Source organism: Coturnix japonica, chromosome 1 (genome assembly GCF_054131305.1).
Source record: "Coturnix japonica strain WE chromosome 1, WE-NBRP24, whole genome shotgun sequence".
Classification (NCBI taxonomy): domain Eukaryota; kingdom Metazoa; phylum Chordata; class Aves; order Galliformes; family Phasianidae; genus Coturnix; species Coturnix japonica.
Genome location: NC_140663.1, coordinates 54,690,688 through 54,718,553, shown reverse-complemented (window position 1 = coordinate 54,718,553; position 27,866 = coordinate 54,690,688). Strand labels below are relative to the sequence as shown.

Here is a 27,866-nt window from a genome sequence, read left to right as displayed (position 1 = left end):
AGTCCCTCTCTGTCTCTACAGCTGGTGGACTGCCCATCACCCACCATGCAAGTGAGGTCAAAGAGCCTCACAACTTGGAGGGTCCCCTGATCCACTTCAAAGACTGGCCTGAGGGATGACCATCATCTTTTAAGAAAGGGAAGGAAGAAATCCTCTGGAGCACAGCCAGACTGTTTACTAATCATCATCACTTCCCATAGACATCTATATGCTGCTTATGTGTGGAAAGAAAGAGCTGGCACTGAACCAGAGGAAAGGGTCTTCTCTCAGGCACCTTACCTAATCTTTTCCTGCAGAAACCCCTACCATGTACTGCTTGCACCTATCCAAGTGCCCCACAGCAAGAAGGCAAGCAGACAGCAGGAAGCACTCCTCCTTCATATCCCTTTGCCCCAAGGAATGATGCTGGGGACCAGTCCCATCTCCCTGCAGGAGCACCCTGTGCCACCAGCCTGCCCAAGGAGGAACCCCTGCACCTCGCCTCTCTGCTGCAGGCAGTAGCTGAGGTCCTGGGGCCACCTGGTGGCTCATTGTGTGGATTGTTAGAATTCCTGTTCTCTCCATGCTGGGTGCTCCAGCAGCACCAGACCAGGCCATATAGCCCGGTGCCCAGCAGTCCTTGGGAAAGCCAAGCTCCATTCACTCACTCAGCCTTTCCTATACTCTGGCTTTCTCAGGGTTACCTGAGAACTATCCAGATTCCCAGGGCTAAGTGTCCTCTGGCTGCACTCTTCAGATGCTGAGACTACAACACTTAAAACAACAGTTCTTTGATCGTTATTGTTATCTTTTTTTTTTTTTTTCCCCACCCAAACAGCCTGAAAATAAGAGGCTCTATTTGTGACTGAGTTGACATAACACTGCAGATCCCATCTCAGCCATGTAGCCTTTCCTCCATATGCAGGGAAACAAAAATAGCAGGTTCTAGAGAACCTGGCATCCAGTCATCACAAAAATGACTTAGACCTGCAGAGATGAGGGACAATTTCCCACAGTGCTTCACTTGCATGAAGAAACACCAGCCTATACACTTCTCCCAGGCCCTGGGAATAGCCCAGTGATTCATCAGCCAGATGACTCTTTTGGATGGGAGCAGGTGATGGCTCCAGAAGAAGGTGGCACTGCACCAAGAACCCCAATCCTATTGCATACAGAGTTCTCCCAGTCAGCGTTCCCCACTTCCCTTCCCACCTTAACCAAGCTTCTTCTCTCACCACCCTCCTGTACAAATGTGCCACTGCAACAGAGGTGCAGACCTGGAGCCCAGCACAGCTTCACTGATACACACCCCACCAAACACAGTGTAAGCAAGTGATGCTGGTCACAGAAAATGAGACAGTCTGTAACCAGAGGGGAAAGACACGAATTTAATGGAATGAATGGAGAGCTCCCAAAGTCCACACCAGAGCCACGGTTTTGAGGCTCTGGCACTCTCCACTCCATGATCAGTCCTTCTTCTCTGCCACAACAGAAGGCTGGGGGTGCTCTGGAACACCGGTGTTTGATCTGCCCCTTCAGAGCCCTCTTAGGGAGAGGATTAAGGTGCATTGCTAACTCCACACAGACCATCTCCACAGCAGCTTCTCCCTCAGCCCTTCAGATCTTCCAGGGAAGGGAACTCAACCCAGAAATCCCTCACTCCTCAGCGAGTGAATCCTTGTGTTGTCCAGCAGGTGGTTAAAGCTGCATAGAAACCATCCTGGGGGAGGGAGGGAGAGCCACACTGGTCCTAGCAGTGAGATTCCAGCTCTGTCAGCATCAGGAGGCCAGATCTGGTGGAAGGAAGAGGCTGTCCTGTGCCTGGCCTGGAAGGCAAGTCCTCTAGTGGACAGGTGAGTTGGCGGAACCTCTGGAAGGCAAAAGTAGATACAGTCTCAAGAATGAAAGATAACCTGGGCCCTCCCCTTCCAGTCATGGGTATCATTCAGTCATTCAGACAACCCCTTCCTGAGCATTTGCATGAGCTAGAGAACAGGTGGGATCTGGAGTTTTCTTGGAGCAAGAGCCCAAACTGCTGTCAAGGGCAGCCTCCATGCTGAGCTGAGGTACAGGAGATCAACTTTTTCTTCATCATCTAATGAGCTTATTCCTAATGGTGCTTGCAAAGAGACAGAAGTAATAAACAAAGGACACCAAGAGGCAACAGCCAGCTTGGGGCAGCCCTCTAGCCAGGCAGAACTCAATAAAACTAACAGTTCGGTTATAGCAATGAACTCATTCAATTGATTCATTCTAGGCTCCCTACCAATCAACCTGCAACACACAAACAACTCCCTTGAAAGGCTGGACAGCAGTACAGCCCATGTCCTGATCCCAGAGCTTCAGCCTCACCTCTCTGAGGGAACCTTTGATGGTGGAGAGCTTGTAGACAATCCAGAGAGGGATGCACACCATGGAGGAGAGGGCCAGCAGCCAGCCCAGCGTATCCCCCCACCACGGATACACATATTTCTTGTTGTACGTCAGTGGGGTGTATTTGATCAGAGAAAACAAGAAGGTTGCCTGGAAGGGTAGAAGAAGCCAAGAGAAAAAAGTGCAAGAAAATCAACATCGTTAGTCACAGTAGGTCTTCCTGGTGACTACACACCTGCATAGAGTTTTGTGGTAAAAGAAAGGCTACATAGCCTCAACACATGTGCAGATCCCTCCATATATATGTGTGTATGTATCTCAGAGGCACCCAGCTCTGCCCATCTCTCACCAAGCAAACTGCCGGAGTGATGAAAAGCCAGCAGTATTTGATGATGGACCATGGCCGGTAGCCAATCATATCTTCAATGTTGTTGTAGAAACGCTCAGCACCTGCAGGAGAAGGAAATGACACCTCACTGCTGCAGGGAACAAGGGCAGCAGGGTCTGTGTGTGTTGAGAAGAATGGTAAGTGAGGGCTAGTACGTGAACAGAGGCTGTGACCTTAACCAGATTTTACCCATCTCTTGTGAATGTCAGGGCTGAAAGAGGGCTCACAAAAGCACTGCGAGGATCTCAGACTCCTCTATGTATAGACTGGGAAACTGCTCCTCCAGGCAGTCTCCTGTCCCTAAGGAAGGAGGATGTCAAATTCAGGGGCACTTAGGAACCTGTTGAGAATGTCTGCCAAGCAGACCCCCTAGGGCAATGCTGTGAGGAAGGCCCATTCAGTTGAATCCACAGGCAACAAAGCGAGGGTTTAGAAGGCTGCCTTGCACTATGAAGTGATTGCCAAAAGGAAGTGTTGTCCTACACACTGAGGGTGGGTAAAGTGAAAGCTTGAGGGAGCAGAGTTGAGCCCTCCTTACTTACCATAGACCCAGGCGATGCAGAGCGTCTCAAAGATGGCCACAAAGAGCAGGCACATGCCACTGGCAGCATAGTAATCAAAGAGCTGGAAGACATACATCCCACCCTGGGGAAAGTCAAGTGGGCAGCGAGGAGAAGTGGGGAAGGAGAGAGGAGAAAGGAGTCAGGCACAAGCCAAGAGCTCCAGCCAGAGAAAAGCACAAATTCAGCACCTTCCCCATGACTAGGAGACCACCCTCTCCCTGGGGCACGCTTTTAGCCAACAGCAAAGATCATCTCCCTTGTGCTCAAGGCCTGATGAAGCTGTGTGGCAGACCTAGGAGACTTCTTTCTCTCAGGGGCCTCAGCAGCCCTTCAGTCCTGGGCAGGGCAGGAGAGGGGAAGTGACCATCAGAGATGGCGGGGATATTTTAGAAGACAAAAACAAAGCAACTTTTGTAGCTGGAAACAAGGGTGGAAATCCCCTTTGAAGGCAAATTTGGCAGCATCAACCCCACAAGACACAGACTTCACAAAGTTTTAACTCCCAGACACGAGGGCAATATATAGAAAATCAGTGTAATAGATATGAGGCACACTCTGGCTCATGACATTTTCCATCCATTTTCCACCCAAGTTTTCAACCATTTTTCTAGCTCCATACAGGAGGAAAGAAAAGGATAAGGGCTCACTACAAAGCATGCAATAAGCTACAGCAGTAAATGTTTAACTCATGCAGAGATAAATTTATAACCAAAATATTGGCTGTCCAGAGCTCCAATTATCAGTCCTGGCAGGAAAGGTGTCAGAACTGTAACAGGCACAAGCGATGAGGAGGGAAACTGGAAGGGAAAGTGCAAACACCACAGGGAAAGGCAGGGCAGGGCACAGCAGCCTCCTTCACGCACTTAGCAGCAGGATGAAGCTCACCCATTTGCAGCATAAATCCCACCACCTGACAGGTCCCTGTGAGAAGGCACTTAGACCCAGTGAAAACCATGCAGGTGATCTGAGCCCAAAATACCTCAGTGAGCATCACCAGCCCCACCAGATAGGAGAGGATGGAGACCATCAGGATGAGGGTCTCCCGGCGGTTCTTCTTGCGGAAGATGGTGGGGTACATATCCACAAGAGCTGTGACGAGGCTCTCCACACAGACAAACTGCAAAGAGCAGAGAACCCACCTCTGTCAGCCCAACCAGAGCACTTTGCCAGCAGCCCTGCACCTCTATTTGTCAAGTTCAAGCCTGTCTTGAAGGGGCAGTGGCTTTAGTCCAGCAGAAAAGCATCCAGCACCTTTACCTGGCTGTCCAGTCCCAGTAAAACAACCATCAAGAAGAAGAAGCACGCCCAGAGTGGGGAGAAGGGCAGCATGACCACAGCCCGAGGGTAGGCGATGAAGGCCAGGCCAGGTCCTGCGGGGAAAAGGGCTTTAGAGCAGGCAGCAGCATGGCACATCCTGGCACAGCAAGGCACATCCCTGTGGACCTACATGAGGCAGTCGCCTGGCCAAGCACCATGTGAGAATCTAAGGCAAAGTGGAGGAGCTCCAGCAAGGAGGGAGGAAAATGGGGCATAGCAAACTATGGCTGCATCAGCGCTATGAGGACTGGAGGCCAGATGAGCCTCTGAGCCCAGCACAAGCCTAAGTACATGCTATGCAGGTACTGCATCCCTCCTGGAGATACATTAACTACCTAACTATAGCCCCAGCAGGCAGCTTACACTGATCTTGAGACATGGCCATAGCATCGTAACGTTTCATGAGTGGGCATTTGTTTCTCCCTGGGTTTTAGAGGCAAAGAGCAGAGCTTCCCACTAGGACAGGAGCCTGCTTCTGCTACACAGTTTTCTCTGGGGCAGGTACCCTGTGGGCATGCCTCCTGGACCGGGGGAAAAACAGCAGCCTCCCATGACACCATCATCCCACCACAGTCCTCACTCACCCGACTCGGCCACCTCAGCAATGGGCACTCCCTGCTCCTCGGCCATGAAGCCCAGGATGGAGAAGATGGCAAAGCCGGCCACAAAGCTGGTGCCACTGTTGAGGAAGCAGAGAGCCACACAGTCCCTGGGAGGAGGAAGCACAGCATCAGCTGGGGGTTCAGGTGTGACCCATACCCCATGGCAGCCCCTGCTCTCCTCATCTCTGAGATAGACGTGCTCCATATCTAAGCACCTTATTTTTTCTCCTCTCTCCTTGCCCCTCAGTTATGGGAGAGAAGCAGAGACCAATTCTGCTCGAGAGGGGGGCAGTTGTTTTTCCTTAATAGATTTCTCAGACCAGTTACAATGTTCCCTGCTCTCAGAACTGCTGGGTATCTCCTGACCCTCACATTAGGAGAAAAAGATGAACCGAGCCATCCAATTTATTTTCTCTGATCTATTCCCTTTTGTCTCTGTTTCATCTCATTCTCATCCATCTACTCGTTAAACTAAACATTTCTTATCTATCCAATTCTTTTTTTATGCTTCAGTCTCCCCAGGCCTCCTGTGACTGCAGCCCTGGGGACAACTTTAACCTTTTCCAGAATCTTTCCAAAATACTCTGAACAAAACTGAACACACCCTTCCGGCATTTCATGGCCTACTCTGACTTTATTAAATGCTACTTCTGCAAATCCAGTGTGATTTTCTCTACCAGTCTTTAGGTCTCTAGCATTCTGCTCCTCCCTGCACATTAACTGAATCTATTCACAGTCTGCAACCATTTCCAGAGATAAACCTTACCTCATGCAGAGCCCCAGTGCCCTACAAGTAGCTCAGATTATTCCTCCCCATATCACAGCACTTTGAGTGATGAAGGACTACCCAACACCTAAAATCTTTGCTCCACCTCTTCATTTCCTTATTAAGGCTGGAGAGACTTTATGAAACCTTCAGGGTGTGTCCCGAAGAATCACCCAGAAAGTTCATGCTTTGCCAAGCTCAACTAGCCACGTGGGATGCTCATGCCAGAACATCCTTTCTCCACCTGCTATAAGCCATTTAATCTCCACTTATGTTCTCAGCTATTTTATACAAACTCACATTTATTTCCAATAGCTCCTCTTCCTTCCCAGTGTTTCTTCCCTCCTTCCCCCAGATGTGTGTATGAGGTTAGAGCCTCCTTGGAAAGGCATGGGCTGGGAGATGCTCTCCAGTCACCTGGCAGGTGGGAAGGTGTGTCATGGTGGGGGTAATATGCAAGAAATGGCCAGAGAAAAGGGAGTCCCCAGATTTTCACCTAGAAGGAGGCCAGGGAGCCCCCATGATAATCCTTGCAATCCCAGAGAGTGAGAAATGTCCCATACTGTTTGGTGCCATTTTGGACTGTTGTCATATGAACAGTGGTCCATCCTCCCCACATTCTTTCCTTTCCCCAGGTCTCCAAAGGTTACAATCTGATCTGAGATAACTATGTGGGACATCAAGCTTGTGTCCGTCTGTGTCATTAAAGCCTGGTCCTGTCTTTCTACACAAACCAAAGCTGCAGAGTACACTATCAACTTTTAAAGTTGGGTCCATGTCTGGGAACAGGCTGGTCAAAATATTGACGCCAAAACCCAGCACAGTTTGCTTAGAAAATCCGAATAGCTTAAAGGGTTTGTGCATGAATGGACCTGTCTCCTTTTCTTCTGCCTCTCCCAGCTGCAGCTAAGAAGCTTTTCACAACCTTGATGCTCAGCAGTCCCTGTCAACACCTCCATGTAACACCTCCAGATTGGAGATGCACAGGGACAATGCCCAAGGACGTGCAGCAGGCCAGAGCCAATCCATTTTGTCTTCTCTTCCCACAGCCTTTTCTCTCAGAACTGTGTCTGACAGAAGAGACAATGTGAAAAGAAAAAGAAGTCCCAGCCAAGCTGCTGGAGAGGCATCCCTACAGCAGGTGTGAATTTCTAAGGTGAAGAGAAAGATGCCAAGCTATGTCCATGCAGTCATCTGCCTGGACCTTCCACTGCAATGACAGTGAATTTGAATTTAAAAGGTGTGGGGAGAACCTAGCACCAAAAGCAACATGGTCAGCAGAAAAAGGTGGGAAGAGAAGCAGGTAGTTGTTCTGGTCTCTTCCCCTCACACTAAGCTTTTGCCTCTGGAGATGCAGCCTCAAATGCTGCATACGTCTGCAGCAAACCAAGTATATTTTCACCTGAACACTTCAAATTGACAGCCTGATGCAATTTGGCAGCTGGGCTGATCTCTGCCCGAGGGCAGTCCAGAATGGGGAGAGAATGCAAGAGACAGGAGTCACACCTGTAGGTTTATATATAGACCGTACATAACACATAGGCACCCAAAGCACTGAAAACTGGGCAAGACACTAGGTCGAAAAGAACTTAGAGAGGATAAATCACAAGGTGAAAAGACTCCAACCTAGAGCCATTTGCTCTCCCAGCTCTGCTTCCCCCACTTATGTAAACAGGGGAAGTTGTGGTGTGGACTGGGATAACAAAGGTAGTGAAGATGATCTGGGTTTGATGGGTCTCATATGGTCTGGAAAAGGGAATTTGTCATCCGTGATGTGGACAGAAAGTTAGTTCTTGACATTTCCCTTGGGTACAAAGCACAGAGAGATGGAATTGAGGAGAAAACACCTGCAACTACTCTATGTCTTGAGTAGAAATGGAAAGCATGACACTTCAAAAGGCCCCCAGTGGTTCACCAGCCTATTTGCACCGATGTCGAGGGAAGGGAAGGCTCAAGGCAGCAGAGCCGTGCTCTAGTTACCTGTAGCAGTTGTTATGGTATTTGTTATAGCTGCCCAGAGCTGTCAGGCATCCCAGACAAATTGCATACGAAAAGAAGATTTGAGTGCCTGCATCCATCCAGACCTGCAAGGGAGATGCAAACAGAGGTAAGAAGACAAGGCCAGCACAAAGCACAGATGGTGCACCAATGGGAAGAGGCAGAGACCCAGGGGTCACTGTAATCAGCAGAAAAAATCAGTGCTCAGGCAGTCAGCAATACCCATCATTTAGACAAGCCTTTGGTAGGAGCAGGTTATACAGTACAAGGAATTGCAGTGCTCTCCAAAGCACCGTGGGGATAGCAAGAGCCAAAGGGAGATACTGTGAGATTTGCAAACCCACAGCACATAGGGACCTTCATCATCATCTCTGTCTTCCTCAGGCAAGACTGCACAAACCTGTGACACTCAAAAGCCTCTTGGTAGCAAGAGACTGAGTGAGCATTACCCAGGAGAGCTGAAGGAGCCCTCCACCAGCAGAGGAGGGGGGTGTGATTTGGGCAAGCTTGGTCTCCCACTGAGTGACACAGATATCTATGGCTAGTGGCCCTTTGTTCCAAGACCTAACTTCAAAGGTTCCAAAATGTAAAAGCAAATTAACTGGGGAGGAGAATTAGAAATTAACAGAGTTGCTCGCACAGGACATCACTTAAAAGAAAATACTGGAATGATGTTACCCTGACAAAGCCTGAACTCCACTTCGATTTCTCTGTCAAGAACATGTCCTGGTGCTCAGAGCCTGACATTTGTCAATGACAAATTAGATTTGAAAGACTATCTGTGTGCAGTCACTGATGCAATCATAGCTACTGTCTTCTGCAGAGAACAGCAAAAGCGGGGACCAACAATGAGAAATGAAGCAATGACAGTGACTGCTATCTAACATCTTTCTTCCTAAAGGGTTTATGAAATAGAGATAAGGCAAGCATTCAATCAATGGTGCTTCTAGAAACAAAAGGAAAGGCAGAGAGGAAAGAGAAGTGGAAAAAAGTTATTACTGGGGTAAGTTTAATGAGTCTCCAAGTGGCTGTACCCTGGACCAGCAGTGCTGGTGATTCTTCAGATAAACCCTCACCTTGCTCAGGGCCCTGCCAGGGGATGTATCCCAAGAACAGAAGCATCATAGAGGAACACAGCAGTTTTGGTGACCCCAAATTATACCTGTACACGCTCAACCAAGGCCTCATGTCCTGAGGGACAACCAGCTCAGGTTCACTGATATCACTGGTTTCTCTGGCCTTCCTGCAAACAGCTTGGTCAACATTCAGCCTCACCTTCTCCTCATCAATCAAAACTGACAAGAAGAAACCCTTCCACAGGGAGTCAGATCAAATCTTTGATTTGTGGAATGGGAAGAGACAGATGATGAGGTTGGACTGGAACAGCTAGTTCTGGGCACAAGGACATTGAAAAAATAGTTGGCTTTAACGTATTGTACTTTTGTTTTTGAGAAGTGGAGTAGGGAGGCAGGTTTGGAGACCAAAATATTAGCTCACTTCTGAATTTCAGAAAGACTGGAAAAAACCAAAGTGTTTTATTTATCTATTTATTTTCTTCATAATTAACTCCTAAAGAATCATTGTGCCTGTAGGCAGCCAGGACATGGGGCTTCACTTCTCCACTGCTTTTTGGGCACTGAGACAGGCTGATCCAGCTGATATCTGTGCATCAATAATGTGAGCATCTTCTCACAGGTCAGGATGGAAAGTTTTGTTAAGCTTGATTTGTTGTTCTGCTGTTCATTGCTTGTGCTCTGTTTTGTCTTTTTTTTTCTTTTTTTTTTTTTCCCCAATAAAATTCCAGCTTGACTCTCACTCTCTTGAGATTTCTGAAGCACTTTCAGATCGATTTCTTCAGGTTATAAGACTTGGGCCATCAAACAGCATTCCCCACCCTTGCCATAACGCTGGGTCCAGTTCCACTGTTCAAACTGATTTAACAGTGGTCAGAAATCTTAAAGATACCCACTACTTAAGAATTTCACAACAACCAGGGAACAGGAAAGACTCAGCATCCCCACTGAGAGGAAAGCTACAGGGAGGAACAGTCAACCAGTGTTAAATATCAGATAAATCACACAAGCAGGAGACATGAGAAACATCCCAAGGGCAGGAAAAGAACTGGTGCTTTACCAGATGATGGTAGAAGTCAAATATCAAGACACCAAGCTTCATTAGCTCTGTGACTCATGAAGTGGCTTTGTTCCTACAGCCAGCAATACCCTCTATGTGCAGCAGAGATTAGAATGGGGTCTGCTGGTTCCTGCTTCACTGCCTGGAGTGTACATCCAGAAGGATGTCTGTAGAGAATACAGGTCCTGCCTCAGCATGCGTTCCCATTTGAAGCAAGGCAGCCTGTGGCTGAACCAGTGCAAACAAAGCTAAGTACGATGCACGGAGCTTCTGATCCTACTCAGTCATCATGACTGTGAACATCAGCTCAGACTATACACACTCCTATTTCTCATTTTAAAAGGCTACTGCAGCTCTTGGGTGAAAGGCCACCCACTTCTACTTCCTTCCCAGACCTCTAGCATCTCCCACATTCCTCCAGTGCTAATGGACTCCAACAAGACTGATGCCATAGGTGTTACAGAGATGAGAAACAGCAGCACGACTCAGGACCTTAGGTGGGAAAGGTATTCAGCCCATCCCTCACCCCATCTCAGCCCCACAGTTTCATGGAGCCTATACAAAGCACCTGCTCCTGGAAATACTAGCCTACATCTGTTCTCCCCAAGCTGCTGCCTGTGCTCAATCCTCTCCCTTTTGTGACTCAGAGAAATGTTCCTTCCAGCCCTTCCAACACCCCTCCCTCCCCCCACATTGCAGAACAACAGCATCTCATTATTTTAATATTTCCACTCCAACTAAAGGGGCTTGATGGGGTCACGGAGCGCTCTCTTCGCCCTGCAGAAATGCATGCTGCTTTACTCTGGCTGTAGCTCTGCTGCTGAAGTCTATCCTGTTGTTCAGATTTTGCTGACACATTGGCAGACTGGGTATTTTGCTGTGATTGCTGTCTGCAGTTTTCTAAGCCATCCGAGTTTATTTAATTCATAATTCAATTTCCTTGAACATGTTGTTTACTCCAGTTTGCAATAACCTCCAACTCTATGTTTTTAACTAAAGCCTTCACACCTGAGTTGCAGTTATTTGAAATGGTTATGGCCTATCAGAGAATATTTTCCTTCCTCCCTTAATTTTCTTAGCAATATTTGCCTTATAACATGTACTAGAATTTAATAGCCCCCTGAACTGAAACAGATCCTTCCTTAGGAAGACTTCAGAGCACTTACAAATAATAGTAAAGAGTATTTTAGAGCAAAACGCTATTGAACATTGACAGTGGGACAGAGTGAACCCTCAGCAAGTTCACAGGTGACACCAAGCTGCCTGGTGCAGTCAACATGCTCAAAGAACTCAGTGACACCCTTAAGAGTCCCAGACAGACTCAAGCAGTGGGCTCAGATGAACCTCATGAGTTTCAATAAATCCATCTGCAAGGTCTGCATGTGAGTAGTGGTAAACCCCACTATCAATACAGGCTGGGGGATATAAGGATGGAGCACAGCCTTGCTAAAAAGGTCCTGGGGGTGCTGGTGGATGGCAAACTGGGCATGAACCCACTATGTGCCCGCACAGCCCAGAATGCCAGATGTATCCCGGCCTGCATCAAAAGAAACACAGCCAGAAGGTCAGGGATGTGATTCTGTCCCTCCACTCTGGAATGGTGAGACCTCACCTGGAGTATTGTGTCTGAGTCCATGCTGGAAAGCACCAAGCCCCCTCAAAAGCCAGCAGAGAACACAGCACAGATTAGGACACTGCTGTGTGGGGCATTGTGTTTGGAGTAGTCGAAAGCACAGAGCAAAATCTAGGCAAGCCTTCAGCTGCTGTTCAGTGAGTACCTCTTTTGAGGGCTGTGCCAAGTTACCTGGCCACCTCTTTCACTTCTCCCATGTCCAAGAAGTATGTAGATGTGGCATTGAAGTACATGGTTATTGGGCATGGTGGTGACAGGTTGGAGTTGAACTAGATAATCTTAGTAGTCTTTTCCAACCTTAAAGGTTCTATGATTCTATGGTTTTGCATCCAGGACTGTTCGCTACCTCTGGGCTTTCTTTAAACACAATAAGGGAAAAAACAAAACAGGCTCTGGTTCATCTCAAAAACACAGCTGTGCTGCCCTCCCCCCCCCCAAGGTGATGGGGAGGGATGAGGGGATGCTCCTGGACTCCAGGCTGTATGATTCTGCCTAAAAAAAAACATGCTGCCTTCAGAAAGAGGAAACAGGGCCAGCAACAGCATGACATGAGCATGTAGGGTCAAGCTAAAGGTTTGCTGGGGAAAAAAAAACAACAAATAAGGGGAACAAATAATATTTAGCATGCCCATGGTTGCCTTCACCTCTTGCTGGGAAGCAGCAGCTCTCATTGGCAGCAGAGCAAGCAGCAGGAGGGTCCCAAATTTGAAGGCTCTGACCCCTTCCCCAGCATGGCTGCAGGGGCCCATGGCCAAGAAGTTCTCAGCAGCCACAGGGGAAGCAGTTTCTTATGGTTAGCTCTTCCTTGTACAAAGGCTTTCTGAGGCTCAAGGGGTAAAGCACAAGCAGGCACACCAAGACAGTGCGTTTTGGGGAAATTCAGGGTAAAACAAGAGCGATAGGTCAGGGACATGTTCTGAGAAGCACTTTCTGTTTGTGCAGAGAGAGACACTCTCCAGGGCTTCTAAATTTTGCTCTTCCTTTCTCAGTCAACAAACATAATAAAATTCAGCTAGAAATATTTGAGACTGATACCAGAGTGAAAAGAGCCCACTGCATTTCTTCTCTTTCTAGTTAGACCAAATAAATTGCTAGCATTTTCTGCATCAAGCCCATCAGCTATTTCCTCAGCTCTGTCTATTACAACAGTGTCTGGTCATGGTTTGCATTGAGCGATAGAGAACCTGCCAGTCTCAACCCTTATTTTTAGTGTGAATTCTTTCATTTCAGCTTCCCGTGAGTGTACCACTCTGCATCTCTCTGCATAAGAGCATCAGGAAATCCCAGAGTTATCTACTGAAATAAACAAGTCATAAAATTACCACAGAGAACTTTGGGAAGGGTGGAGCGAGCAAGAGAAGAAGTGGTGAGCAATCCTGAGTTCCCGTATCTGTTAAAACACAATTTGTGCTGTGGAAAATGTCGGAACCTTCTGGAATTCAAAAAATGCCGTCAAGGAGGGACAAAAAGAAATGAACTCAGCCACTGGCTAACATGCTGTTTTAACAATACACAGTATTAAACTAGAAACAATGGGGTTGGTTTGGGGAAATTTTAAGGTTTGGGACCTACAGTTCAAACTGAATTCTTTCAGATGATGTTGTGGTTACCTGCTTCTATCTGAGCAGAACTGGATTTTTATTATGCAAAACTTGTTCAGCAGTTTCATTATCTTTATATCAAATATTTTTGCATTAACCTTTTAATTGTAAATATTCCATAGAGTGGGAAGAGGAAGGTGCAGGAAAATTTAGGGAATTGCAGACTTTATGGCTGGAAGAAACCATCATGGCAGGACTTGGACTAGATGATCCTTGTGGGTCTCTTCCAACTCAGGATATTCTATGATTAATCATCAGTCAGATCTCACACACAGGATTTCATGGTTCTGTCCAAGGTCGCTGAGCAGGTGAAAAGCAGCGATTTCCACACAGACACTTAATCACATCTCAGCTGCTTCTCCCCTGGTAGAATCTGCTAAATAATTCATCCCTTCTTTTCACATATGTTTTCGTATACTTTTAAGCAGTTATCCTTTTGTCCCCTTGTATATTGTTTTCCCTTCATCTAAAGCTCCCCTTGAGACTCCTTATCACAAGGCTCAGATCGAAGAGGTTATTATATTTTTTTCCATATTTCCAGCATTCCTTCCTAGGCACTGCAGAACATTGCATTTTTCCGGGCAGTTCTGGACTGCGGGTAAGCAATCACAGCCTTGTCCTGTGAGCACAAGTCAATTGTCATCAAAGTGGCTGACAGGACACAAGCTGTGCCTGCACAGCAGCAGAGGCACACTGTGAACACGCAGGGCTTGGGGAACTAACCCTTACCTTTCCTATCTAATAGGAGAAAAATGAAGAAAATGCAAGATTTGCTACCTGGCTTGGTGAGAGCCCTGTGACCACAAGGCTTTGCAGAAGCCAGGGAGCATGCTTCAAAAGTGGCAGAAGGATCTCACACCACATCAGCACACACAGAGCTGCACACAGTATGAGCACAGACCTGTCCTCACTCTCTTGAGAGTTTCAGAAAACCCCCTCCAACCTCTTTGCACCTCACAGGGAGGCAGGGCTGCCCTGCCTACCTCCTTCCTGCAGCTGAGAGAGCATGAGAGAAGCCAGCACTGAAAAACAAAGACTTTCAGCCACTGCTTGGACACACAAATGACACAAGAGCAACTTCCAGAATGCTGGGCAGGATCTCTGAGCGCTTCACCTGACAAAAGCCAGATCTCAGTCAGCTGCAAATTGAAAACTCATGCTCAGCTCCCAGCATGGGAAGTCCTAAGTCAAACTGGCTCGACCAGAGCCGCGTCACACTGGTGGCACTGGCAAATTCAAAGTCCCCAACAGTCCTAGCACATTGTCACCACACTCCATGGACCCTTGTTCCTTGCATCAGGCAGAGATGCCCACACTTGCAAAACTAACAGCAGAGTCAACACCAGGGCTAGAGCAGAAAGAGTTAATGGGGTTACAAAGGGTTTTGCTGGCCTATTTTCCAGGCAGGCACTCTTTAATCTCCTTTGGAAACACCTTCACACAAAGGCTGGTACAGAAGCTCAGCTGGAGCCAGGATTTAATGTGGAAGAACTTGTCCCAAAGAGATTAACAGCAGCAGTCAGGCACAGACCCTCTGGCCAGGCAGGCAGGAATTTCTCAATAAGGATGGCAGAGCAAGATATGTCCTGGGATGCATCAAGTCATCCTTATTCTCTCCTTCCTCCTCTTCCTCCTCCTCACCCCTGCAGCTCCAAAAATTACACAGCCAGAGAGCACAGAGGTATCCTCCAAAAATAACAGGTTCGGCTGACATCACTCACTCTGAGAGGGCTAAACCCAGGCAGTTCAGACCCACCTCAGGTGAGAAAATACAGGAAAGACACAGGGGAAGGCCAAGGGCCATCCATATCATAGCCCTGCCTTAAATCCAGTGTAGAGAAAGAGGAGACAGATAGAAGGAACAGGAAGAAAGAGATTATGGAAAGAAAAAGAAGGAAACAGGATAGCCACAGGCATCCAGGCAAGAGCAACTTGGCCATTCATTTTCCCATTGGCCTTACCTGGGGATCCCCGAGTCGACTTAGGTCTGGGTAAAGGTAGAAGAGGATTCCCTGGGATGCCCCAGGCAAGGATACTCCCCGGATCAGCAGGACTACCAGCATGAGATACGGGAACGTGGCAGTGAAGTACACCACCTGGAAGTGGAACACGGGAACAGGCATGAGCACTCACAGAATCACAGAATGACCTGGGTTGGAAGGGACCTCAAGGATCATGGAGCTCCAAACCCCCTGCCTGGAAGGGCCACCAAACTTCCACGTATACTAGATCAGGTTGCCCAGGGCCCCATCCAACCTGGCCTTGAACACTCCAGGGACGGGGCATCCACAGTGTCCCTGGGCAGCCTGTTCCAGGACCTTACCACTCTCCTAGTAAAGTACTTCCCCCTAACATCCAACCTAAATCTTCCCTAAGCAAGCACCTTGCTTTAGCCTAGAGTGAGAAGGAATGCATTTTTTTATATGTGCCCAGGAACTGCATGGACTGGCACATGTTTGGAGCCAGAGAAAACCTTGCTAGTCCTAGGAGTGATCCAGAGTGAGAGTCAGGCTGTCACAAGAGCAGCTCCACTACAGACAGCAGTAATACACATCTGCATCAGCAAAGGGGCTCTGCATCCCCACCTCAGTTGCTAATTGTTGTAGTGTGCCACAATACCACATTGTGCTCTGTGTTTCCAAATGGTCAAACCAACTGAAGTCTGATGCAGCCTCCCCAGCAGTTCCAGTAGCATCAATAATGCCTTTGCATTGCTCCTGCACATTCAAGACTTACTGATCACCTTTAAGACAGTTGCTCAGTTTGTTGTATCACACTGGGATAGCAAAGAAATGTTGCTCCTTCAGGTTTTTCCTGTGTGTACGTGCTGATCAGGACGCTACAACTTAATGCTACCTTACAGCTCTTTTCTCAGCTTCAGCAGTTACGCACCAAAGAACTGAAGAACTTCTCTAGAGGAACCACAATATGTGATGCTGTGAAATCATCTGTTTCTCCCACATGCCCATCCATCCAGAATGAGCTGTTTCAAAATCCCTCTAAAGCCCTGGTGGCAGGGGCAGGCTTTCTCACTGCTAAAGCAGCTTCTTCAGCAGAGGAAGTACTGCCAGGAGCAAGAGGATGATTTCCCTGCACAACACAACCACCTTCTCTCTTCCCTGCATAATTCTTGTGAGACAAGCAGTGATTCAAAAAGATTTTTTCTGGATCCATCCTGATGATATACTTTATTTGAATAAAACAACATCCAAAGAACGTGACGCTGCCATGGGAGCCCTGCTCTAAGTCGAGATACACATTTTGGTGATTCAGTCTTGTTATGTGGAAGGACAGAAGGATTTGAGTGATGTCCTATCCTTGAAAAACAAACTCTTCGATTATCACTTCTGCCTGCAGCCCCGAGTTCTCTATGCAGTTAATTCACCTTGCTCTATATATCACAGCGGTCTTGGGTAATGTCACAGAGATCAGTGAAAAACATCTCCCTGCTGGGGCTCATGATTACCTGAGATGTCTGTGCAAGCAGCTCCATCCTTGTCTGTCTGAATCTACATCCTAGATGTTGAAGGAACCTGGGGACAGCATTCTTCAACACTGGCAAATGTCATCATTCATTTCAATCTCAAGGTTTCAAGAAGGCTCTTGATTTAGAGCTTCTCAGTGACAGTTAATCAAATCTATGGGTCCTGTGAGTTTAACAGTCATCTCTGTACTTACCACAGAACCAAATTATTGCTTCAGGATATGACAGAATGAAAGTCTAATATTTCTCAGCTCACGAAATCAAGATATTTGAAACAGAAATCTCAAAAATAACCCAATTGCTTTTGAACCTTGGTGCATATTCTTCCAGGGTGGCAGGTTGCACACTTTGAGATGGATCTCTATACACCATCAGTTTTAGGAGCTCAGAACACAATCTGCTTGTTCTCTGGTATACAGTTCAGATTCTGGACTTGGTAATGTTCTGTTCACATGTTGAACTTTTCACTCAACAGTCACTTACATCTGCACTGAGACCAGCGGCCTGGATTTGGAGAATGTTTTCTTGAATGAAGAGTTCTGAACTTCTATCTAACAACATGAACATCTGGATCCAATGAGTCATTACTCAATGCTTGGCTCAAACCCAATCTTTTTATTTCTCAGGCATTGTTAGCTCTAGCTCCATCACTAGGAACCTTGCCGGGACCAGTGTGATCGTTCTGTCACATGCTGGTCAACAACATCCAGGGTTTATTTGAACCTGATCCACATGCCTCAGCAAAGTGATTCCATCTGTGACAACCTCCTGCATCTGCAAGAGCTCCCTGGGGACAGGCAATCTCTGCATCCGAGGATGCAAACTGCTGCAAAACTGTTCTGCGTAGGACAATTTCAGTTCAAGGGCTGATAAACCAATGGGCCATGTTTCTCTACTGAAAGGTTTCTGCTTTCAAGGGGATAAGATCTCACCATCACTAGTCCTTTTTGCTAAGAATCGCATTTAGCACTGAACTTGTATCTGAAATAGATTGGATTTGTTCTCAGCAGTTCCCACACCATGTTTGCTGTACTTTTGTATCATATTTGCTGTTATTATACTGCCTCTGCTTTCTTTTACCAGGCCACTACAGCAAGCAGTTGCTCTTTTCTTCTAATTTTACTCCATGGAAACCAGAAAATATTGGCGCTGCAAGCTGCTTGACTTTGCTTTCATGTTTCATAATTCCAGACAATCCTGGAAGCAGGAGGAACTGCTAACATCCACGCCATCAACGTGATGGAAATGGATGCAGCCACAGTTTACAACCCAGCAGACTGAGGAGGTACCATCTAGATAACATACTAAACAATTTCACTTCCATCTGTTTTTGCTGCCTCCAGACTGGGAATGGGTCAGGAGGCAGTAGTAGAGACTGAGTAATTGTGTCAGTGCTGCAACAGGGAGATGAGACAGGGATGGGGCAGTTCAGGATGGAGCTGGATAGTCACACCAATCCGCCTCAGAAAAATTCAGAGAAATCCCTCTGTGTTAACCAGTGTGGCTAAAAAAGGAAATCTTGGACCTGGGGAATGTAAGAATCTATAGGAAAAGCTGGGACCAACATGAAAGACAAAAAGAAGATCCCCATGATGCTGAGGCAGAGAAAGCTTTAAGTACGTGAGTGTTACTGTACTGCCTAATGAATTTGAAAATATCTAGCTGTACTTGCCAGCAGGGGCACAAACTGTTCATGCTGTGGCAGGAGGGAAGGGAACTTGCAGCCACCTCTTACACACAAAGATAGCAAGATCTCCTAGGCCTGCACTTGGAGACTCAGTATGAGCCAAGCACTCACCTTTCCTGTGGATTTGACCCCTTTCCAGATGCAAAAGTAGCAGATGATCCATGCCAGCAGCAAACACAGAGCCAGCTCCCAACGCAGGCTGCCCAGGTGCTGGATGCCATCAGAAATCTTCAGCACTCTCCTCCTGTAGAGGGGAAAGAAAACAGCACCCAAGTGTCTCCAGTGTCAGCCACCAGTGTTCCCAACACACCTCTCACCACACTCCCAGAGCACCTAACAACTTTGAGGAGAAAGGATGTTCTACAAACAAGACCCAGCTCTGAGCTGCAAGCTGCAGAGGTGTCAAACTGTAGACCACTACTAGAATTAGACTACTGGACCAGTACTACCAGCCTGGTGGTTCACACATGGATTCTACGCTTGCTCTCAAGCTGGGCTGTTGGGCCAAGACATTTCTTTTCCTTTCCCACTCCAACCTTTTATGTTTCTTCTCCCTTTTGCACTTACCAACTTAGAAGACCAAGGTCTTATAGTCTAAGCCTTGCCTTAAAGCAGCGTTCTGATCTGTGGGTATGTAGAATCTTCCTCACCATTTACAGAAGCAAGAACTCATTCTCCACCTTCTGTCTCCTACACTGCACTGATGGATCTGAATGTGAAACACTATGGTGTGGACCCAACCCTAGACCTGAGTGAGCATAGAACATGTGCTACCTTAGGGCCCGGCAGCAGTGTGTACAGCATGCTCACAAACCCACCCTGCTGCAACGAACCCCAAATAGAGTCTGCACTCCTGGAGAACCATAGTCTGAGGTGGACTGAGGATGGGAGACGTTCACAGGAAATCAGGCAGTTCCTCTGAATATTTTATTCTCATCTTTCTTTCTTTCCTGCTTCTAGGGGCATGGACTCTGTAACCACTGGGGGAAGAGTAACCAGTTAGTGTGTAACTAACAGGGCACTGTACCGCAGCCAGGAAGGGCCACAGAAGTGTGCCTTCACCCCAGTGGCAGGTCAGTGCTTCCCTAGGAAACTCCTGCCTCCTGCACCCCTACCCCAACACTACACTGGAAATTTCCAGTCCTGTGTGCTGGCTCCCCAGTAACACAGGGATTTTCACAGTGGTGAAGTGAACATCAGCTTTTCTGGCAGCCAGCCCCAGGAAGAGCAGTCTAAGTTCATAACAGTATCTAAATGCCTGCAAGCAATTTAAAGGAAAAAAGTTAAAAGGTACTGTAGGAGAAGAGGAAAATACCAACTACTGAAGGAACTAATGCCTTAAGCTTATTAACAGCAATGTACGTCTTCAGTGTCTTCCAGCCTGTAGTGATCTCTCTGCTCACAGGCAGATGCCAGGGAAGTGCTTTGCTTTGTGCTGCCTCAGGGACGCTCCAGGGACATGATGTGCCCTGTGCTGGTGGCACACGGCAGTGAGGGCAGAGCCCTCTACCAGCCAGAGTTCACCAGGCTAATCTATGGTGGCAGCAGGACTTGCCTTCTCAGTCTTTCAGCCAGGACTCGGTGCTGGTCTGTGTCCATCATCAGAGATCACAGCCAGCAGGTTTAAGCCTTCATGCCAGAAATAAAGGTACTCTGTACTTTGGACTAACTAGTGCATGGGCACAAGGGAAGGAGACCAAGAAAATGAGGGAGCAGATTTTACCAGGATGTGAGCTGAACATGGTACTTTGTTCTCATTTTGGTGAGCTTCTCCCCTCAGAATGGCTTGCATATTAGCCACTCTGAAACAAAACATTTCTAATATTTGTTGTCTTCTATCTAATAAAAACATCACCAGCATGGATTCCTTCAGCAATGCAAAGGGCTTTAAGAGTTTCTCCTCACCAGCTGACCATGCTAAAGCTTGCAAAACATAAAGACAAAGACCCACCGCAGTGATGCTGCAGAGTGGATCACCACAGTTCTGAGCCCGCTATAAGAGAACAAGTTCACTGGCACTGAGACACACCAGCACAGCTCCAGACAAACACCATAGGCTCAGTGATTCCATCCTTGACTGACTTTGCTGTCCCCAAGAGCCTTTGCCCTGACCTGACCAGCTTGCTCTCTGTGACCTCTTGTGACAAGCACAGTTTAATAGGAAGTACCTCTGCAGCTTGGTCCATTGCCCAGGGATTGCTTGTCTTGGAGAAAAGAGGGATATCAGCCTGTCCTTTACTTACTCCCAGAACTCGATGACCGGGGAGGTGGCATTTTCACTGGTCACATTTAGGGTTGAATTCGCCCTCTGGAGCTCCATGCAGTTCACTGTAGGAGAGGCCCAGGGAGGGAAGGAGTGTGAGTAGAAGTGGCTGGAGTACTGGAGGATCAGAAAAAATGCTCCCTTCCCACCCACAGTGTCAACACTTATTAGTGTATTCAGAGACAGATTTTGAATAGTCCCAAAGGTGCATCAAAGGAGACCCCTCCAGGGCAAGACTGACAAGAAACCTGGGATAATCAAGAAGATGGCATTGAATTTTTCCTTCCCCAGCAGGCACAGTGAGCAGTCCCAACCAGCACTGGCTCTGTGGCTAACACAGAACAGGGTGATGGGATTTTTCATCACTGCCAAGGAGGAAGATAGCATCAGTGGCTGCAGCTTCTTCCCCAGAGCACCAGCAGCATAGTCAATGGGGGGGTCTCCAGACCTACAAGCCCCAGTGAGACACAGTTTTGAGTTTCATGGGTTCACCATGGGCATACCTCTTCCTGGAGCCAAAGGGTCCTCCACACCCACCTGTGTTCCATTCATGATCACAGCTGCCCCAGGGAAGGTCGATGGTGAATGAACTGAAGAGATAGAACAAGGCCCAGGCCAAGACCACGATGTAGTAGAAGTTCAGGAGCACAACGATGACCTGTGAGGCATAACCAATTCCTGCAGAAAGGAGGCCCCAGGTGAACCACATTTTGAGAGATGGGACCAGGCTTCACCAAAGGGTCAGTGCCTTTCCATTTGACAGCCCCTGCCATGCTCCATCCCTCCTCCACTTCTTGACTGTGCTGCTGGATCTACACCAGCAAGTCAGCCACTCTTGTCATCATCTCCTTCCCACACCCCACAATCCATGCGGGTACTTTAACCCAACCTGCACCAGCAGGAGGGCAGTCGTTGTGGGATGAATGTGCTCTTAGGGCCACAGTCCTACTAGAAACAGCCTTATGGGGAGATGAGGTTCTAGGCATCAGATGTTGCCTGGCCAGCCATGAAGGGAGCTGAATCTGCCCAGCATCTCCAGGCCTTGGGCAGTCCATATGAAGCACTCTGTGGGGTCCAGCCCCAAGGCAGAAGGAAGGGCCGGGAGTCTGGACAGGGGATAGACAGGTTGTGGCTGGAAAGCCACTCGGAGGGATAGAAACACATGACGGTGTTCCAGCTGCTGAATAACACCTACCAAAATTCAGCTTCCCTTCATTTTCTTGTCCTTCTTCCTTCTACACTTTTTGGGAAGTTTTTGTGTTAACAACATGCAACTACCCTGGTAGGTGCCAGAGGAATATCTAAAAGATTTGGTATGTAGGATAGAAGCAACTGTTAAGTCCTGGGAGATGACAGAAAGTGACTTGAAACTGGATAATCATGATGAAATAGTGCAAGAAGTGGATCTGACAGTTAATGATTTATGAAGACAGCTGACACCTTTCACCACAAAAGTTCTAAGCCCTCCTCAAACCTGGGGAAATGACTTAGCACTGATTTCAAGGGACAAAAGTATACTTTATGTAAGTTCCTGATAACTGCCAGGAGCGTTTTCATCATTAAATCTTGGAGATCGGTTGCAAATCTTGGTTATTGGGTGCAAAGCTTCTGGCCACAAAGAAGGAATCTGGGATGCAATGTAAGAGCAGGAACTGTTTGGTGAGAAGGTGTAATTTTGAGAAGGTTTGGGATCTGCAAGTGTGGTCAGAGGATGAGCGCAATGTCCCCATAGGTCCCCAGGGCCCCCCAGTCTCAACCCACTCACCTTCAAAGAGGGGACAGATCCTCCGCCAGGCTGTCACACCTCCTTGGCTGGTGTACTGTCCCAGTGCCGTCTCCAGGAAGAAGACAGGGATGCCACAGGTGAAGAGGAAGATGAGGTAAGGGATGAAAAAGGCACCTGACAGATTCAAGCAGCACACAGTAGAAATAAGCTCTATCATGTGGCTGGGTTCAGCTCATCAGTATGCATCAGTACAGGTTACATCTCTTGAGGTCCCCTCCAAGCCCTGAAATTCTGTGATTCTGTGATCTCCAGCCTGGCCCTGAGGAGGTCCCTCTGGGATATCACATAGGGACAGCATGGGAAAGATGTATGATGAGTAGAGTGGGAAGGGGCATGGAAAAAGGGATTTTCCTCAAGTATTATTGCTCAGAGTGATGTGATTGCCTGAGAAACTTAGTATATGGCAATGAAAATAAGAAAGAAAAGCCTCTAGGCCTTTATGTGTGTGCGTGTGTGCAGAAAACAGTTTTCAGTAGTTGCATATAAATGAAAGAGAATATCCTGAAATAAAACCATTATGATTTTTGAACAAGTTGTCAGTTCCTCTTACACTGATTATTCTGTGTATAAAAACACCAAAACACTGAGGATACATGCAGAGTAATACCTTCACCCAGCCTGGGTTTTCTGACCAAAAGAACATGCAAAAGGAAATAAAATATTACAGATACATCTGTATATCCCTCACACCAGCAGCCAGAACTGCCCTACTGGTCAAGACCTGCCATGAAACCAGTCAGAGAAGGACAAGACCCATCAGGTGTTTGGTTGCCATTAATTGCAGGAAGAGCTTTCATCCTGCAGAGCCAGAAGGATGGTCCCATAAGCTGCTCACGACCCCAGCTTCATTGATGACCTATTGAGGAGACTGCCTTTCCCCTGCATAGTCCTTTTCCATGCCAAATAGATGCTAACTGGCTCTCAGGTCAGGCTGATGGGTGTTCAGAAGGAATAACAATCCTCAGACACAAGCAAACTAAAAACTCAAGAGATTTCATTAAGAAGCTTAGCCAGCATGTACGAGTGAGGAGAGGGAAGGGGCTTGGGGTTCAGCCAGAAGTCCCAGCTCACACTCAGTCCAGTGGGTTATCAGGCCACAGCGGAATGAGGTGGGGACACTGCAGCACAGACACACTGCCTGGCAGAGGTGGGATGCTGCATCTTGGTCCCTTCCTCATGGCACCGAGGCTACACAGCACACAGGCTGCCCCAGTATTTCCCAATCAGCCAGACTGAGGAACCCTTCTGCTGTCTGACCACTGATGACAGCTCTCCCAAGACATCTCTGAACAGTCCCCTGGTCACCAGCACCAGAGAGCCTGGCAGGCAGTGATGCCAGGCAGGTTCCAGGCCCTGCTATCAGACAAGATCCATGCAGTGAGGGGAGCAGGCACTGCTCTCACACAGCCCCACAGGAAGGAGAGCAAGAACAGCCCTCCCTTTAGAAAGAGAATAACATTCCCAAGCTCATGGTTAAAAGGAACAATCACCAAGCAAAGCACAGCATGAAAGTAGCTGAACAGTGGCTAATCCTCTTTTGTGCCCTTAGAAGGAAAGCAGTTTAGCGGGGCCCATGAGAGTGGATTTCAGCCCTGGCTCCCTAGTGCCCAACAACTCCCCCAAGTGCTGCATCTCCTCACCTCTGCCCTTCCAGAGAGCCCAATTAACAACTAATCACCAAACTGAGAGAGCACCTCCCTCCTTATATGCCACTAAATCCAACTTGAGAATTGCCTTGGGCTTTCACGTTTTACATAAAGTTTTTCCTCCTAAAATGTTGCCTTAATCTAAAAACAGGCACAAAATTCTGAACAAGTGCAGCCTGAAGGAGGCCAGGAGTCATTGCTGAGCAGCAAGACTGTGTAGCATCCATGCACCATGCACAGGTGATAGCCATGTTCCTTCTGACCCTTAAGCACACAGGTCTGTGCCTCATCACCCTGCAATGGAGCCTGTGGGTCGAGTCTTATTGCTCAGGCACTTCTGCACAGCTGCTGTCAGTGATGAGCAAGGCTCAACATGAGTATCATGGGGGGAATGTGGTGACCAGTACCTGAAGCTGGCTGAGGCTGCACTCACCTCCACCATTCTTGTAGCAGAGGTAGGGGAAGCGCCAGACATTTCCCAGGCCGATGATCTCTCCAGCCACTGACAGGACGTATTCCAGCTTGTTGTTCCACTGCCCTCTCTCCAGAGTCTCATCCTCCTCCTCTTTCTCCTTCTCCACGCTGGGTTGTACAGGCACTGTTTCGCCATTACTAACAGCGCCAGGGACACTGTAATCCATCCCACCTTCAGAAAGAGTTTCCTTTGTTGTACTCAAAACAAGCTGTGCAATAAGGCCAAAATTTGGGCTATGGAGGGCAAGAGAAGGGAGAGATGCACAAACACCTGCGTGCCAAACCCTTACTTGTTCCTTGTAATGTTTCCTGCTAGAGAAAAGGTGCCAAGAGCATATGTGAGCTTTGTCTGTGCAAGTCATTATTAGTTTCACCCATTTTTAATCAACCCATCTGAAAACATTTCTGCTTCTGGAAGCCTGTATGTCTGCAGGAGCTCCCATAGAAGCAGGGACTGGAAAACAGAGTTGGAACTAGAGGGGGGTGAAAGTAGGATTAGAAACCTAATGAGAGGTCTTGTACGGGTTTCTTGTCACCTCTGTTGCCATTTACTAAGGTCTGGCTTCACAGACCATGTAGTGAAAGCCAGAAAGCACAGAAAATACTTAGATGTGGAAAGAGGACAAAATGAAATAACAGTTTTTGCTTTCAGTGGTGGCAGCAGTTAAGAGTGATTTACTAGATGTGACATAAGAGTAATCTGATTTTGAGGATGGTGCTATCCGTCCACGTGCTGAAAAATTACAAATGCCACGGCCTCCCCAGGGCTCTGTCTATTCTCCAAGGAGCCTTTGGCACTGGCTCTGCAGCCACCAACATTTTTCGCTCAGAGGCTGGTGAGGCCCTGGCACAGCTGCCCAGAAAAGCCCCATGCCTGGAGGCACCCAAGGCCAGGTTGGATGGGGATCCAGGCAGCCTGATCTGCCGGGTGGCAGCCCTGCCCAAGGCAGGGAGGTTGGAGCTAGGTGAACTTTAAGGTCCCTTCCAAACCAAAACATTCTAGGATTCTATAATTTAGGAGGCTGGAGGTGTTAGAGCCTATTCCTTGTGGGCATGATGCCCTCCTGGCTACTGAGCCTTGCAGGGCAAAGGCTGAGGGCAGTTGTTTGCACCAAAGCCTGGTACTGAAGTTGGGATAGCTGAAGACCCTTCCACCACTGAAGACAACTTCTTCCACTAGGTCCACTGCAAGCCCTCAGCAGTCCTTCCAGCCTCAGCCTAATGCAGAAAATTTTGGCCATCCATTCACACTGTCACCAGGAGAGCAGGAAAAGGCACTGGCAGCAAATGACACTCTTCCTCCATCCGGGGAGGGGAAAGAAAAAACAGGCAAAGCAGCACTTTGACCCTCTTCCTCCCTCCCTGCCCTGCCCTGTGCAGCCCCCTATAAAGCACTTAGGGAGGCAAAGAGGAGTGAGGAGCCCTCGCAGGAGTTTGACAGCAGCTGCTTGGAAGGATCGGAGGAACCGTCAGTAGAACAGTCAGCGCTAGAAAATGATTAAACAAGCAGAACGCGCGCGGTGACCTCTCATCCACACAAGACACAGGTGGGCACAGGGGGCAGGTGCAAGTTTACCTGGAGGATGGCACTGTTGGAGCACTAGCAGGCAGGAGAGGTGAAGGCAGGACCAAAAGGTGCTGGCGATTTAAAGCGTGGAAAGAAAAAAATTCAGCCGTGGTGTAATCCTAGACTTCGCCCAACCCACATTCCTTCCCCCACCCCCCAGGGCTGGACAAAAACCTACACATGACTGATTTCATGGCCAGTGCAAAGGGGCTCTTTCCCCCTGCCTGCCTGTGAGAAGCTCTTGCTGGTGCCGCTGGTCTCTTGCCACCCTCCTGACCAAGGACTTCTTGGCTCTGGCGCAGTTGCACGTGGTGGTGCCACTGCCCATCATTGGCCATGGGATTGCAGGAAAAAGCATGAGCCAAAAAGACAAGCCCAGCTGAGATAAGAGCTGAATCTTGGATGAATGAGAATTTCCCACCATGGGGTCTGCAGGAAATGTGGACATGTGGCATCTCCCATGCCACACATCGCCACGTGAGCTGCAGTCAAGCAGCAATGGGAAAACTATGCACTACCTATGAAAACCAGCCCTGGAGCCCCACAGGGCTGCAGCACCAGCAGTCAAGGCACTGGGAGGAGGTCCTCATCCTGATGCAGGTCATAATCTGAAGGCATCAGGTCTGTGCTTGGAGGCCACAAACAAGGTACACAGAACTGGATATTATTCACAGTAGGCATGATACAGCTGTGATGGTGCAAGGATGTAAATGAGTCAAGGCTTTAAAAACTGCTTATTGCATTTGATAGTGAATATTTGGGGCAAGAGTAAAAATCATGCTTTTTAGCTAGGCCTGCAAAGCAGCAGCACATTCTGAACTGTAGGCAGGCAGCTCACAGAGTTACTAGAGAGAAGAGGAAGAAAACGATGGAACCAAGTTACATTAATCAGTCAGTAGTGGATCCGCATTCATGCTGCTAGATTTTCCACAGGAGAAGCAGGGAAAGAGAATCATAAAATCATAGAATAGTTTGACTTGGAAGAGACCCTTAAAGGCCATCTGGTCCAAGCCCCCTGCAGTGAACAGGGACACCCACAGGTACAACTGGTTGCTCAGAGCCCCATCCAGCCTGACCTTGGGTGTCTCTAGGGATGGGGCATCCACCACCTCTCTGGGCAACAGCCAGTAGCATAGTAAAATAGTGAAGGTAAGGCAACAGAGATAAAGAAAGGACAGCTGAATAGTTCCTTGCCTTGTGCGCTGGGTCCTCACAGGCAGAGAGGAGACTGAATAAGGAAACATTTATATAGATTCTCAGAAGCGTGGTGTGCATCAGCATCAGTGCAGAAACACCCCTGGATAACAATGATAACTACAGTGCACCAGTGACAACGTTCTTATCAACCATTTAAACAGAAGACAAACTAATGGGCGGGAACTAATGGACTACGATAGGAAACAATGTAATCAATAACAAACTATTCAGCTTCTGCCTGGACAGATAAGAGTGTGCTGAACGCAACAGTAAGTTTAAAAATAAAAACAAATCTTCAGTGTAAACACAAGCAACAAGGAGAAACATTAAATCTACAAATAGGAAAGAAAGCTGGAAAATCCTGAGCAAAGAGCATTTAAAACAGAACATCTCTTATGGTGTCTTCTGG

The 27,866-nt window shown here is 47.9% G+C and overlaps 1 protein-coding gene across 8 annotated transcripts; it reads right to left on the bottom strand.

The window, feature by feature from the left end:
* Window positions 1-1,343: 1,343 nt before the first annotated feature.
* On the bottom strand, window positions 1,344-26,457 carry SLC6A13 (solute carrier family 6 member 13). 8 transcript variants are annotated; one of them, XM_015865745.3, is made up of 16 exons: window positions 26,439-26,457; window positions 26,270-26,331; window positions 24,653-24,865; window positions 22,553-22,687; window positions 21,325-21,465; window positions 20,768-20,852; window positions 18,636-18,768; window positions 15,315-15,449; window positions 7,969-8,072; window positions 5,205-5,329; window positions 4,561-4,673; window positions 4,283-4,420; window positions 3,283-3,385; window positions 2,702-2,802; window positions 2,332-2,502; window positions 1,344-1,849 (listed from the first exon to the last, which is right to left on the bottom strand). In XM_015865745.3, the coding sequence occupies exons 3-16, from the start codon at window positions 24,858-24,860 to the stop codon at window positions 1,730-1,732; spliced, it is 1,812 nt and encodes a 603-aa protein (XP_015721231.1). In that variant the 5' UTR covers window positions 24,861-24,865; window positions 26,270-26,331; window positions 26,439-26,457; the 3' UTR covers window positions 1,344-1,729. The 8 variants fall into 8 exon arrangements, 6 of the variants coding, with proteins under 6 accessions (XP_015721231.1, XP_085377253.1, XP_085377237.1 ...); XM_085521127.1 differs by lacking the exon at window positions 2,702-2,802 and having other exon boundaries at window positions 4,555-4,673; XM_085521111.1 differs by lacking the exon at window positions 26,439-26,457 and having other exon boundaries at window positions 4,555-4,673; window positions 26,270-26,399.
* Between the last annotated feature and the right edge of the window lie 1,409 nt (window positions 26,458-27,866).

Coding starts and splice junctions, on each gene's coding strand:
- SLC6A13 (XM_085521127.1), bottom strand. CDS start 24,860: ATGGATTACAGTGTCCCTGGCGCTGTTAGTAATGGCGAAACAGTGCCT. Junction 21,466..22,552: donor GATCTGTCCCCTCTTTGAAG/GTGAGTGGGTTG, acceptor TCCTTTCTGCAG/GAATTGGTTATGCCTCACAG. Junction 5,330..7,968: donor TACCATAACAACTGCTACAG/GTAACTAGAGCA, acceptor TCCTCCTCCCAG/GGACTGTGTGGCTCTCTGCT.